At 42.6% G+C, this 14,587-nt stretch overlaps 1 protein-coding gene across 1 annotated transcript; it reads left to right on the forward strand.

Moving 5' to 3' along the window:
* Nucleotides 1-2,080: 2,080 nt before the first annotated feature.
* ZNRF3 (zinc and ring finger 3) lies at nucleotides 2,081-13,893 on the forward strand (the record flags this gene model as incomplete). Its single annotated transcript, XM_009700611.1, has 7 exons — nucleotides 2,081-2,178; nucleotides 5,630-5,761; nucleotides 6,691-6,801; nucleotides 8,022-8,189; nucleotides 10,165-10,267; nucleotides 11,055-12,785; nucleotides 13,850-13,893. Coding segments are annotated over 7 exons (2,387 nt in total), but the record flags the coding sequence as incomplete, so codon positions are not given.
* Between the last annotated feature and the right edge of the window lie 694 nt (nucleotides 13,894-14,587).

The raw sequence follows: 14,587 nt of genomic DNA on the forward strand, positions 1-14,587 counted from the left end.
GTTGGCCTGGTAACCGGCCTCCGCTACCGAGGTCCCGTTGCGTGAACAAGTCTCTTTAGCACCTGGGGTCTTGCACAGGGCCAGGCTCCCTAGTGACTCTGGTGAGTGACTGAGGTGTGTTTTCCAAGAGCGAACACATCAACTGTTTCTTTGGGATCAGGATTTAAACCCTAGCAAGGGGAAAAAAATAATACATGAAAGATAAAAATCCGTGTTTCCCAGTTCTCCCAATGGCTGCTGAGCGCCCCTCGCTCCTCTCGGCAGGCCGTCATTTGCGGGGCGGTGTGTGCTGGGTACCACCTGGGTGCCTGCTTTGAGGCTGAGCTGGGCGCCTGAGCCCTGTGCTGGGGTGACCGGTAGCATGGGAAGGGGAATGGCCCCCAGTGAGAACTGGTGAAAGGCGGCTGGAGCCTTCCTTCGCTTGGGGCCTGGTACAAGCTGCTGGTTGCAGCTGACCAGAGTTAAACTAGCTCAGCAAGTTTGCAGAAGGGAGGAGGTGGCAGGCGGTTCACCCCACTTGCTGTTATCTTCTCCAGCGCGATTTTTGAACTCGGTACTTTTAATCTCTTAACACCTGATTTTGCGATACAAAGTAAGGAATACAGATTACATCTTGGAGGTGGAAACTTAATGAATTGCTGTGCCGTATACTACTTATTCAGTGTGTTCACAAATTAGGGTTTTTCTTCTGAACCAACCTGCAAAATCTCTGTTAAAATATCTTCAGAGATCAAAGTGCCTTGCTTGTTGACTGACCATCCTGAAAGAACAGTGGCCTGAACAGTTCTACAAGCACTGCATATCTGTAAAAGGTGCCTTCTAGGGAAACCTGGATGAGCTTTCACCTCAGGGCCACTGCAATGGAGAATGTGTAGTAGATTCCTTTGAACTTTTCCTCCCCAACAGCTGTAGTGATTAGCCAGGTGTGCTGACTTCAAAGGGGACAAATACCTGCTGGGCTGAGAAAGAGACTCCATTTGGGAGTTGGTTTCCCACATGTGCTGTCTTGTGGGCCTGATTGATTCAAAATAAAAGCTAAATATAAGAATAAAGCAAAGAAAGTGACCTGTAGGTGTTCACACTAACATCTCTGTACTCGCCAACGTTCTTCTTGGAAAACACTGAGTGATATTTCATAGTTTATCACTTTCATATGTTTCTCTTATATCTCAATTTAAGTTCAGGTTCTGCTAGTCTCTATGAAGAGCCAGTGTCCTCTTGTTTAGTACTGTGATGACAATAGCTGTCATCACTTGGAGAAATACTTACTTGCATTCTGCATCCAACAAATGCAGTAACAGCTTTGAAAAGTTACTGGGAACGTTTGCTCTGAGGAGCCATTGAGCAACATTTGAACAGAGCATACAGAGGCACAGTGGCAGAAACTGGTAAAATACCCTGTCTTAGCCTCAGTGGTTAAAATGCTGTTTTCTCTGTCCCAGAGGATTTTAATATGTTCTAATACCTCCTCTGTGCTGTTGGTAACTCCAGGTTTGGACTGCGTATCTGATGAAAAGCAGTGCACTTAAATAGGTCTGATCTTATCTGCGTAAGAAATGTATGCAACAGTTCTGACCTCTAATGGTCAGAGAGAGTATTCTCTGAGGCACTTTTTGCAAGGACTGTGATGTGCTGGAGTTTGTCATGACTGTGAGAACGACACTGAAAAGGTGTAAAGAACCTGGTCCGCCTTTATTTTCTACACTAGTGAGCTTGTGTCTCCACCCCAAATCATGGAGGAAAATTGTTTTTAATGGCACTTCCAAGTAACATGGAAAAAAAGAACATGATTTAATTAAAAAAAAAATCTTATATTTGAGTCTTTAGAGGGTCCAAATCACATTTGAATTCCTTTAAAAGGTTGTTGAAAGGGGAGTTTGAGAAGGAAGGGGCAGAGAGATTGTAGAAGCTATAGTGAAGTTTAACTATATTCCATGCTGGTTCAGGAACTCCTGTGTTTGTAATTACTCTGTCATTTGTTTTAACTACACAGAAACACAAAATGTTAAGTTTGCTACCTGGAGATGAGGAGAGGGAGTAATTTTTGAGGTAAGAAGTCATCTTTTGGGGTGGGACTGAGGATACTTGTCTTTCTTATTGCAGGCAAAACGAGCAGTACAGCGAGGAGCCACAGCGGTCATCTTTGATGTTTCTGAAAACCCAGATGCCATTGATCAGGTATGAAGAAGGGAGCCTAGTTTTATTACAGCCTCTGTTGGGTTCTTTTAGGGTTGCTGAGGTAAGACTTGAGAGCATACAGGTCTCGGAGCACACCTGCCTTAAGACATGCGGCTACTGACCCTGGGTAATGTGGTGCTGTGGTTTTCCTGCTCATCTTCTGTCAGGCAAGAAGCAATGGAGGTGGTGAGAATGTGGTAGAAAGAGAAAAGTTTGGGGAGTTATATTTTTCTAGCCTGTACTGGAATCCAGAATCCAGGTTTGGGACTGAGGTTTTGAGAAAGGATGAAGGCAAAATTTTTGTGGCTCATTATCTAGTGAAGGAGGTTTTCTTTGCCAAGCTCTGTGTACAAACCCCAGGATGTTTGACCTTACCCAGCATGTGATTGATAGTATTGTTGAGCAGCTGCTATTTTTGAGGTTGCAAAATGCCTTCCAAACTGGTTCTAAGCAAGATTCTTAAAAAACTTACAAACATTTCTTTTGTGTTCGCAGCTGGTGATTTCTGGCCTATGTTATTTTGTGGACAAGCAGGGTTTTTATTTTTTGGGGGTCTCAGTAAAACTTCCATCTTTTCATTTGAAGTGGGTGAGGTAATAGCTCTGTGAAATCCTTTGACAAGATCCTTCCATCTGATTCTGAATTATTTGAGTAGAGAGAAGAAACATAACAAGCACAAAATAGTCAGCATTTGGTTTAGTTTTATTCTGGCTTGAAACAAAACTGCTGTTTCTGCTACAGCAGAAACAAATGAAGCTGAATGTTTTTAAGTGCAGCCTGAATTTCTTGGGGAAAAGAGAGACCCTCAATGTTTACATTAAAAAAGCTGGCTTTAATTCTGAAATGAGCATCTGTTGGACAAAGGAATGCAGACCCTGTGCAATGGATGCTTTGAGAACTGTGCTGTGCATGTACATCAAGGCTACAGCCTTGATCTTGCAAACATTCTTAGAGATATTTTTTCCCCTTTTATACACAGAAAAATTATCTGCACAAAGATGTAATCTGTCTTTTTCAAATTTTTTTCTCTGTATTACAGCTTCCAGTTACTCTCAGCCACTCTGCTCTGAACTTGCGAAGCCTCTTGCTCTCTTCCCTCTACCAGCAAGAACTGTCCTTCCTTGATTCTTGATAATAAGCTGGGTGTAACTGTCCCCAATAGCTGGAAAACTAGTCTAGTGGATGATTGAATATTTTGGGTGTACGAATAAAATGGAAGGAGGTTAGTGGCTTAGTGCAGTAGCTGACAAAGTAGGCTCTGTTAGAGGCCAGAGCAGCAGCTTGTGCAAACACTCACAAACAGGAGAGGAATGACCAGACCTAGCTTTCATACTCTGAATGCAAGAGTTCCTTCATTGGCTCCCTTCTCATGCTGCTCCGAACACTTGTGTTTCACGCACTTTTATTCTCAGCCTAAGTCTTCAGAACCCTTGACATCAGGGGATACTAATTAATTTGTCTTTAAAATAAATACCATTTTGGCACTCAGAACAGAATTGTGGAAAACAATGACAGATGGATAACAGTGGAGGAAAAACTGACATGAGTTAATCTGGATTATCTTTGGTTCAAATTGAAGTATCCTAAGACACCAAGGGGAGCTGTTTAGGAATCTTTCCCAGGTATCCTTGTTACCAAGCAATAGAACCAACTAAGGGAGAGTGCTTTGAAAGGGAGGAGTGGAGTATTACAAAAGGCAATCCTTCCTGCCAGTCAATGAACAGAAGTAGGAAGCAGGCCGGACCAGGAGAAGAATTGTCCTCGGCCAATTTGGTAGCAGAATTGCTGCCAAGTGAAAGGGCTTTACATACACATTTTGTGGGTTTTATTCCTATTGATCTGAGTGTCTTCTGCAGTAGACTAAGAATGAAACTTACTTTTAGAAATGCTCTTTGAAGTCTGATTTGTTTCTTAGTTTTGCTTTTGCATAGTTTGAAGAAGAGTAACACCACCCAGAGCATCATGTTTAGCAAGAGTCTAACAGTATGCAAAAGCTACTGAGGAATCAGATGAATTCTTTCTTAGACAAGAAAGCTGGAGAGAGAATATGTGTCTGGGAACGTACGGACAGTGATTGCATTTGGCCTTAGGCCAGCAAACCTTGTAGACACATAGGATTCCTGGGTTGGATTCAAGTACTTCAGCTAGTTTTTAGCTCTTCAAAAGACATCTGTCTTATAAATAGTTTGATCAGTGTTCTCAGAAACCCAGTCAAATATTAGGATGAATGTTTTAAAGTATCAATGAACTCTATCACCATCATCTGGACAGATTTAAGTAGAGCACTTTGTGAGCAGGATGATAGACCAGTCAGTTGGTAATTTCTACATGTTTTAGCCAGAAATAACAGGTAGATATCAACAATATAGATACAGCATCTCTGCCATACGCTACTCTTGTTCAATTTGCTCACACTCCCATCATCTCCTTCCTTTCCCCTGTGCTATTTCCATCTGTTTGTCAGTGCCTTACTTGTTTTGTATCAACGAGCCTATCAATTAGCATTTTTCTTGTGGGTCAGAGTAAGCTATATGAATTTATCATGTTGGTGCCATTTTGTAACAGAACAATTCTCTTGTCTTTGTTATTCACCTCTCTGGTATATAGTTTAGCAGATTGTTTTTCTGGATTTGTTGGCCAGAGAAGTTATGCAGTCTCCAAACTTGAAGGTTTTCAACATCTGACTGGATAAAGCCCTGAGCAGACTGGTCTGATATCATGGTTGATGCTGCCTTGACCAGGAGGTTGTACTCATGGGGTGCCTTCCCATCCACATTATTTTCTGATTCTATGATTTGGCCTTTCAAAAAAACTTAACTGGACCTGGAGGGAAGTTTCAGGTGACTTAGGCTATCTACTCAGATACTTTGGTCTTTGAGGCGCCTGTCCTACAATCAATAGCTCTAGTGATTGCTAGAACCCAAATAACTGAATGAGTTTGCTGAGTTAAACAGCAGAAATTACAGACTTCAATAAATTGGGTAGGTACAAAGAGCCTGAAAGACAGGACTCTGACATGAGACTGTTCAGAAAGATGAAGAAATTTGTATGTGAATAATGTAACTATAATGTTGAAATAACAAAAGGTTCAGAAATGTGTCAAGGCCAATTTTTTTGTGCAGATTTTTATTCTTATTCATTATGAGGTTTAACTTACTACAGTATTAATATATGCACTGGCACATAATGCGATTAAGTTAAAGCTGCTGTTCAGAAATAACATTTGCTTATCCTTTGTCTTAGTTTTGGTCAATAAAAAAACCCCACCATAAGTCAAAAGTTTAATTCAGGTTTAACTCCATGGAATGCTTAAGGTCTGTGCTAGAAGAGAACAATTGCTGCTTGAATCAATTCCACATTCATATTCCTTTACTCTTCTCTCCGTGGTCCAAAAGAGAGGTAGTTTTCCTGAAATGTGCCTTTTGAGTAGATTTTTTTTTTGTTGTTCTAGCTGAACCAGGGCTCAGAGGACCCTCTGAAGAGACCAGTGGTGTATGTGAAGGGTGCTGATGCTGTCAAGCTAATGAACATAGTTAACAAGCAGAAAGTAGCACGAGCAAGGATTCAGCATCGCCCCCCACGGGTGAGACTTTAAGAAACTTCATCTCGATATTACACTACTGTTACTTCATGCAGTGCTTGCCAGCTGCACTGGGTGTGAAAATGTTTTGGTGCTCCCTACGAGCGTTAATACATGTGAAATTCCGTTGACTCAAATAAATTGAGCAACTGCACTGTGGCCAAGCCGCTACACTTGATGTAAGTATAGAATCCACCATGTGACATCTGCTGTCTTTCATGAGGATTCTTTTGAATATATAAATGGCTAAAAATTTTATATAATAGAAGTTTTCCTTTTTCTTAATTCAATAACTTAATTATTGCACACTCCTGGTAGTTCAGATTTGTAAGGTAGTCTGCCCTGTGTTAATTGATAATTCTGTGTGGTTTATTAAACATGGATTAATTATTTGATATCTAATATTTGTAACTGTAATACAAAATAGTTTTTCTAGAGTTGTTTTGAACACTCTCTACACTTAGTTTACAGAAGAAAAACAAACTTAGAGGTCCTCCATGTCCCAGTTACTACTTTGGTTTTGTTGTATTTTTATAGAATTCTTCTGTTAAAAAATGTATTTGAAAAATGGGCCATTCGCTGAAAATTCAGATGTTGATTTTCACTCAACTTGAGTATACAAGCAAACCAATAAATCGTGAAAATTCATGTTACTGTGATTCACTCAGTTAAAAAACCTGGGGTTTGGGGGATCGGTTCAGAGACCTGGTAAATCTGACATCTTGTGATTGGCATTCTATGTATGTCATTCACTTGCAGTGAAGTTTTGTCTCATCGAATCCTAGTCAATGAACAGAACAGGGTGTACTTTGACTTCTGCCATTATGACTGTGTACGTTTGACAGTGACCACTGAGAAAGTAGAGAAAGGAACAATAGATATGAGTATGATCGAAAGAAAGGAAAAATAATGTTTTTGTTTTAACTTTTAAGCAACCTACCGAGTATTTTGATATGGGAATTTTCCTGGCCTTCTTTGTGGTTGTGTCTCTTGTTTGCCTCATTCTTCTTGTCAAGATCAAACTGAAACAGCGACGTAGTCAGGTAAGAGCAGTAATGGGATATTCACTGAATGCTGAAAGTTAGCTTCTCTTACTTTCTCCTAGAACTTGCTTGCTACTTTTGGAAATGTTGGACACTGACTTACAGTAGCCAGCTTTGTGGAAAGGGTTTTATCCATGGATGTAGGCCTTTGGAAAAATTTGGAAATGTCTTTAAAGGAGATCTGTGATGTTCATTCAGTTAAATCCTGAAATGAAAAGAGTACAGAAGCAGTCCATTTAGCCATTGGGAAGGAAGAACTTTTCTGATTGTTCAGAGGTTGATTATCAGTAGCAGTGGTGTACTTCTGAAGAAGTCCAAGCTCTTGTTGCTGTATGGTGGAGAGAATATCAGGACTGAAAATAAATTGTAACTCTTTTCAATAGAATAACATCTATTGATTCTTAATGGGAGAGGTTTGCAAGGTAAAAAGATTGATTAGGAGAAATTCTAGGTGAGATACTTTTGAGTTTGTCCTGTCAGATATGAAAGGGAAATCAAATGGAAGCTAATGGACTCTGAAGTTTGTAGTTATAAACTGTCCCGTATATACATGTAAAAGGAATGCAAAGCTCTGTAGATGCTTAGGACTCTTGCTTTGGACATACTGAGTGGGAATCCAAAAATGTTATTGGCCAACAGCAGAACAAACACTGTTAAGAAGGGGGATGATATATTCTACAGTAAGATGACAAGAACACACTGCCTTCCCAAACTACTACTATTGATTAAATTTGGGGGGAGGGGGAAATGATACAACTAATTCAGTAACATTTAATTTTAATCCCTCTTTCAAGTATCGCTTCTGGTAATATGGTGGTAACAACATAATGGGGCATTACAGTCAATATTGACAGTTCAAAAAAAGTTCCTGGCCAGGTCTTATATGTTGCCTTGAATAGTGGCTGCCTGTCAATTGAGCAGTTGCAGTGTATCCCAGTTGTCAGCACCTTCACCCTGTTTCAGTTCAGCTTATCATTCTTACTACTGCATGTGGCCTACATTCTTTTCATGAGGCTTCTGATCTAAATTCTAATTAGCCTTCTCTCTGCTTAATTTATGAAATTATACATTAGTCTGGGCCTGACGTGATTTGGTAAGATACATTAATTTGATATGGTGGTGTTTCTCTGCTATTACGCTATAGTCCCATATGCAGCAGCATTGCCCTTTTTATTGTTTTTTCCGTTTCCCTTTCTTTTTTTTCCTTTCTTCTGTTGTAGAATTCCATGAACAGACTTGCAGTGCAAGCACTGGAAAAAATGGAGACCAGGAAGTTTAAGTCCAAAAGTAAGGGACACCGAGAAGGTAGCTGTGGAGCACTGGACACACTCAGTAGCAGCTCCACCTCTGACTGTGCCATCTGCTTGGAGAAGTACATTGATGGGGAGGTAAAAGATAAATGGTTTCTTCAACATGGGCTGAGAATGTAGCTGGTTTATTTAGCACTGTGATACACGACTGGCTGTTGGGTACATTGTGTACTGAGGTTGTGCCGCTTGCCAGACTGATTGCATGGAGTAGCCAACTCAGCTTCAACTGCATTCTGCAGCTCCCAAAGAAATCTCAAGGGCTTTTCCCGTACTACAAAGTGAGAGGTGAGGGATATAATTCTGCAAGTTGCTACCTCCATCAAGTTGCTTTTTGGAAGAAGAACTTGTAAAGAAGTCAGGGGGGTTACCTCAGCATTTAGTTCTCTGGGTATTTTTAACAAATTGTGTGCTAGGCTGATGGTGCATGCAAGCTCTGTTGGACATAAGGGATACATTTTGTGTTTTGCTTCTTGAGCTTTGCTGGCACCTTGTCTTTAAAATGTCAGGTACACAGTACTGCTGGAAAACCAGAGGAGGAGATGCCAAAAAGGTTCAGGAACTCCGTTACCATTGCTGCATGCATGTCAGTGCTTGCCTTCTGTGACATGGTTCTACCCAGAGGAAGCAATGAAAGGATGAAATAGAAAGCAAGCTCCTTAGAATAGAGGCAGTCAGTAATCACAGCTTTAAACTTCCATATAAAAAATTATTTGAACATATTTTATTTTGAGGTTCATCATTTTAAGGCAATTGAAAATACCAGCTGCAGTATTTGAGTGCTACAAGCTACAAACAGAAAGTTAATGAAGTTAGCTGATGGGAAATTATTCAGTAGCAAGGATGAAGGCAGACAAGAACATCAGAAGGGCTGTACAGAACTGATGGGACAGGAACTTAATGCATGGACTTCAGCATGAAGTGATACACAAGGGGAAGAGCTTCACATGTATTAGTGATGAGTTGTGAGGTGAACAAGGAGCAAGATCTTGCAGCTTTTTTAGATAGCTTTGTGAAAGCAGATCAGTGCTTTAAAGCAGTCAGAAAGGCAAATCAGATTCTAGAAGTGAGACAGGGACATCTAGAGGACTTGAACAGAAAACATAATTACACCACTGTGTAAGTTCAGTCATACTCTCACATTGAGTAGTGTGTGCACTTCTGATCTCATTTCACAAAAGATATGTTGGAAGTGAAGGTGCTTCAGGAAAGGGCAGTCACAAAGTGATCAGAGGGTTTGGAATGGTTTCTGTACAAAAAAATGACTGAGTGGACTTGGACTGTTCAGTCCTAGATTACTTAGGGGCAGAGGGAGTACAAAATTGTGAATGTAGAACATGAACAAGAATCAGATGTTCATTTTTTTCCAATGCAAGATTGGGTGCAATTAAATGAAACTGCTGGGACCCAGTCTGAATCAAAATGTGGTGTTTCTCCACCAGCAGGTAGTGGTGCCAAAGCATTTTACAAATTCAAAACCTGAGCTTATGGGAAGACTTGAGCAGTACTTGGAAGAAAGATCTCTTGCGGGTTTCTGAACTGATAGATATCCAGCAGGCTCAGGAAATCCTGTAAACAGATAATAGCTGAAGGATGAGAGTGCTGGGCAAGGGAAAAAGTATCATATATGCTGTGTTGGTTTTGCTTTTCCCTGAATGTTTTCCATTGCTAATAGTTGTAGGAAGATGCATCATTAAATGGACTCCATTGATACATTTTTTTTTAAAGTTCATTTAATATATTGAGGAAAACTTTAACGATGAGTTCCTTCAAGGTGTCAGGTCATAGGAACACACAGCAAAAAGTGCCCTAAAGAAATGTAGTATATCTGCATGGAGTTCTAACGTGTCTGCAGACTATTCTTTTAGGGACAGCTGGTCACTAGCTGTTGTGCTTTTGGCTGTGCTGGAACAGATGACACTTCTTCCCTTCTTACCACTTTGAGACTGGGAGTTGATCTGTTTAGTAACTAGATTGAAAAAACTAGGAATAAGCTGTGAAAGATTCACTCATTAAGAAGGAGTACTTTTTCATGTTCCTTCGTCTGTTCCTGTAGGAACTGCGGGTTATTCCCTGCACCCACCGATTTCACAAGAAATGTGTGGATCCTTGGCTACTGCAGCATCATACCTGCCCTCACTGCCGCCATAATATCATAGGTAAGTGCTGCAGTACAGATGCTCTGTTCTGTCATCCATTTTGGACTTAACAGCTTACAAGATGAACCAGAAGTGATGCCTGTTTGTAAATCTCCCTAGAGCTCATAGCCTTTATTGTAAGGCAACCCTAGAAATACACTTAGGGCTAAGTTATTTGAAAATGACTGCATTCCCTGGAATAACAGGTCACATTTCTGGTTTTACCTCATTCTGGGTGCGATGCGCAGCAGAGGGCACTGTGGCTCACTTCTGAATGCAAGGAGGACAAATAGAATAGATGAGCATGTTTTCTCTTGGTAATTATAAAGAAAAGACAATGTATTGTGTTTTATTTTTCCAAGGTGGTGTAACGTGGGATGTGGTTTCTCTTACTTGTCCTCTGCCCCTTCTGTTGCCTCTGTCTTGAAAAAGTTTTCTGTTAATACACATTTATGTAAAATAATGTATAAAGTGAAAACTCGAACAATGACTGCCAGCCTTGCTCTTAACCTGCAAGATCAGGAATACTGTGTAAGCAGAACGTTGTGCATATATGAGAAGAGTATCTGAAATTACTTCACTTCTTTCCCTTTTTAAGCAAATACAATTGAGTGTTTCAAAGGCTTCCAGACAGATGCTCTTGACTTATTTTGTTTGTTTTGTTACTTTTCCTTCTGTGTAAAAAGTTGGTGCTTTTTTTTTTTAAACTCTGTTGTGTGCGTCATGTAACAAAATTCAGAACAAAATATCCTTCTTTCTTGTTATTCCCTCCTACTTCTACTTCTCTGCTCTTATTTCTCTCATTCAGAACAGAAGAAGGGAAACGCAGGTCCAGTCTGTCTGGAGTCCATCAACCCAGCACGCAGCCGGCAGCAGAGGGTGATTCTTCCTGTCCATTACCCAGGCCGAGTGCACAGAGCAAACCAGATAACAGCATATCCCACTCGGACAAGTATGGACCCTCACGGAAACCCTATCACAGTACTTACAGTTGAGCGACATGGTGAACAGAGCCTCTACCAAGCCCCGTCCCCAGCCTATATCCGAAGTTATCAGCCTATTCGTTTGGACCATGCTTTAAACACGCATCACTGTAGCCTGGAACATAGGGCTTACTCTCCAGCTCACAACTTCCGGAGACCCAAGTTTGGTGGACGCAACTTTTCCAAAGCAGCGTGCTTTTCCCAATACGAGACCATGTATCAGCACTACTACTTCCAAGGCCTTAGTTACCCTGAGCAAGATGGACAGCTTCCAGCTGGCATTTCCTCAAAGGGTCCCTCCCGTGCCTTTCAGCCTGGTAGCAGCATGCTTTTCCCTCCTGTGGTACATGTAGTACCCTCATCCCGCTTGGAGAGTGGCAGTACCTCCAGCTTTAGCTGCTATCATGGTCATCGTTCAGTGTGCAGTGGATATTTGGCTGACTGCCCTGGGAGTGACAGCAGCAGCAGCAGTTCTGGTCAGTGCCACTGCTCCTCTAGTGATTCCATGGTTGACTGCACTGAGGTCAGCAACCAAGGGGTTTATGGGAGCTGCTCCACCTTTCGTAGCTCTTTGAGCAGTGACTATGACCCATACGTTTACCGCAGTAAGAGCCCTTGCCAAGTGGGTGAGGTTGGTGGTGCAAACAGGGGTGCAATTGTTCTCTTGGAGGGCCCCCACCAGGACGAGCTTCCAGCTCACGGTCACAGTCTGGTGGGTGCTGACTGCCGGCCTGTGCCAGCTTCTTCCTCAGGGGACCAACTGTCTAATTGCAGCATGGATATGAACTACAGTAGTAATTCCTCACTAGAGCACAGGGATCCAAATGGCACTACCTCAGAGGGAGGACATGAGCCCACTCCTGGTGCTGCCTTGGATGTTAAAAGGAACTGGAAGAATCCGGAGATAGCAGGGCCGCTTATGGAGCAAGCATGCGCATGCTGCTTTGAACTCCAGCACTCGACCCTGGAGCTGAGCAGTGGGACGGCTGACTGTAGTGCACTCTTCCTTAGCTCTCCGCTGTGGGGGACATGTGGCCCAGGAATAGAACCACAGTCAGGGAACACCCCAGGCTTGTACAGTATTAACTCAGACCACTTGCATAGGACAGATGGGGTAAAATATGAGGGGCTGCCCTGCTGCTTCTATGAAGAGAAGCAGGGAGATGGCGGTGGAGGTGGCAGCTGCTATACAGAAGACTATGCAGTGAATATCCAGTACACACTTCCTGATGACACCTTGCCAAGCTGCTGTAAGGGTGTATGTGATCTGGGTCAACGCATTCCCATAATTCCTGAAGACAGAGACTGTGAGCTGATCCTACCTACAGAGTGCCAAGGCACTCACACAGGCAGCTGTAGTTCCTGGGATGGAACATCAGAGTTAGATACTTATCTGCACTGCCAAGGTATAGGAGAGGTACAGGACGAGAGGGAGGTGTGCTACGAGGCAACATCATTCCTGCGGCAGAACTACTCTCAGGAGGAGGAAGCCGGAATTCTCTTTCCCAGTCCCACTCTGAACTCCCAGAAGCTGGTGACGACCACAAAGGCCACAGGTAATAAGTCTGCTTTTTCTGATGACTCGCTACCTTTCTGTCGTAGCATATGAAATCCTGCCAGCTTCCTAGCAGCCATAAAGGTTACTGCCATCCTTTGCATAAGAGCAAGTTATTGACTAATCCTTTGCCCAAAAATGTTATTATCTTGTTACCTGTGCTTGTCTGGTCATAGCTAGTGGAACAGAAGCTGATAGTTTACTGTCTGACCCTAAAAGAGCTTTCATACTCATCCTTTGTGGGGAGGGGAAAAAGTGGCTGCTAGGACCAGGACCCATTAGAGCTGCCACAGCCAGGGACACTGCGCCAGTCACGGCAGCTGTGGCAAGCTTCCTGAGTAGGCAAGGGAACAGCTCTGGGAGGGGTCAGATAAGCTGAAGGATAAAAAAAATTACTTAAAAACTTGAAATTGCTGTAGAAGAATATGTGGAAAAGTCTCTGCTGTGGACGTACACAAAGCGAAAAAAGAACCACTCGCAGAATGAAGGGGGTATTCCTTACCTGCCTTGCCAGGGGTGTTTTTAAGGGTGTTCATAGAATCGTAGGATGCCTTAGGTTGGAAGGGACCTCAGGCCCATCATCTGGTCCAATCTCCTGCTCAAAGCAGAGCCAGCTCTGAGATCAGACCAAGTTACTCAGTTTGTCAGATTAGACCACGTTTATCCCATCAGGCCATGACAACCTCCAGGGACGCAGAGAGCACTCCCTCTCTGGGCCCTTGTTCCCGTGCTTGAGTGACAGCATGGTGAAAAGATTTTCCTTAATCCAGTCTGAATATCTCATGTTTCAACTTAAGCTCCTTACCTCTTGTCCAAAGTGCATCACTGTGAAGACCCTGGCTCCATCATTGTGCCAACCTCACAGGTATTGCAAAGCTGCTAGGGGGTACCCTCGAAGCCTTCTCTTCTGCTGAGGCTGAACAAACCCCAGTCCCTCAGCCTTTTCTCACAGCATCTTGGCTCTCTGCTCAACTTGCTCCCGTCAGTCAGTGTCTTGTTCTGGTGGCCCCAAAACTGGATGCAATATTCTAGATGCAATGTTCCTTAGTTTTCTTTATCCTTCAGGTGCTGGATCTCATCCCTTGGAGAGAAGCCAAATTGGTGACTAGACCTGTCCAGATGATCCCGGATGGAGAAGTGGAGCTTATCAGAGACTCCAAATTCTCATGGACTTAATTTTTTTTTAAGCTTTGACAAACACACAAAAGTGGTAATGTGGAGAAGTCCCTCCCCGACTTCCTCTTCCTCTGTGTCCACAACAGCTTGATTGTCTCCTTTGTCCCTCTTGCTTGAAGCCTTCAGGCCTCCATTTGTGTGCAAAGCCCACATGGGACATGGCGTGGAGCATTTCTGAGCTCTAGTGCCATTTCTATATTAATGACAAAGTGTTATTTATATTTTCTTTTTAGAAGTGACCGTGTCAGCTCTTGCTGAGAGGTAACACGGTGTGTTAAATAAGCCAGGCTATGTGTAGATGCTGTTATCTCCTACTTAAAGGAGTCCAGCCTTTGATAAGCTCAGGGCTACACCTGCCTTAGAAACCAGATAGCACCTTGAAATATAGTAGTCCAGAGGGATAGAGCTGCTGAATGGATGCTCAGATACCGACTAATCCTAGTAGCCAGCAAGTTATATGAGCGATTTTGAGGGAGGTGAAGCATTGGACTGTCTCCTTTCTCCTCTCCCCTCCTCCCCCTTTCATGCTGCTCTGATGATTTGGCTAGGAGAGGTCTCCTGCCATTATGTTTAGTTTTAACAGATTGGGGGTGGGGAAACAGGTAGCTCAGAATGTTCTCATCCTCA

The sequence above is a fragment of the Cariama cristata genome, unplaced genomic scaffold (assembly GCF_000690535.1).
Source record: "Cariama cristata isolate BGI_N322 unplaced genomic scaffold, ASM69053v1 scaffold42545, whole genome shotgun sequence".
NCBI lineage: Eukaryota > Metazoa > Chordata > Aves > Cariamiformes > Cariamidae > Cariama > Cariama cristata.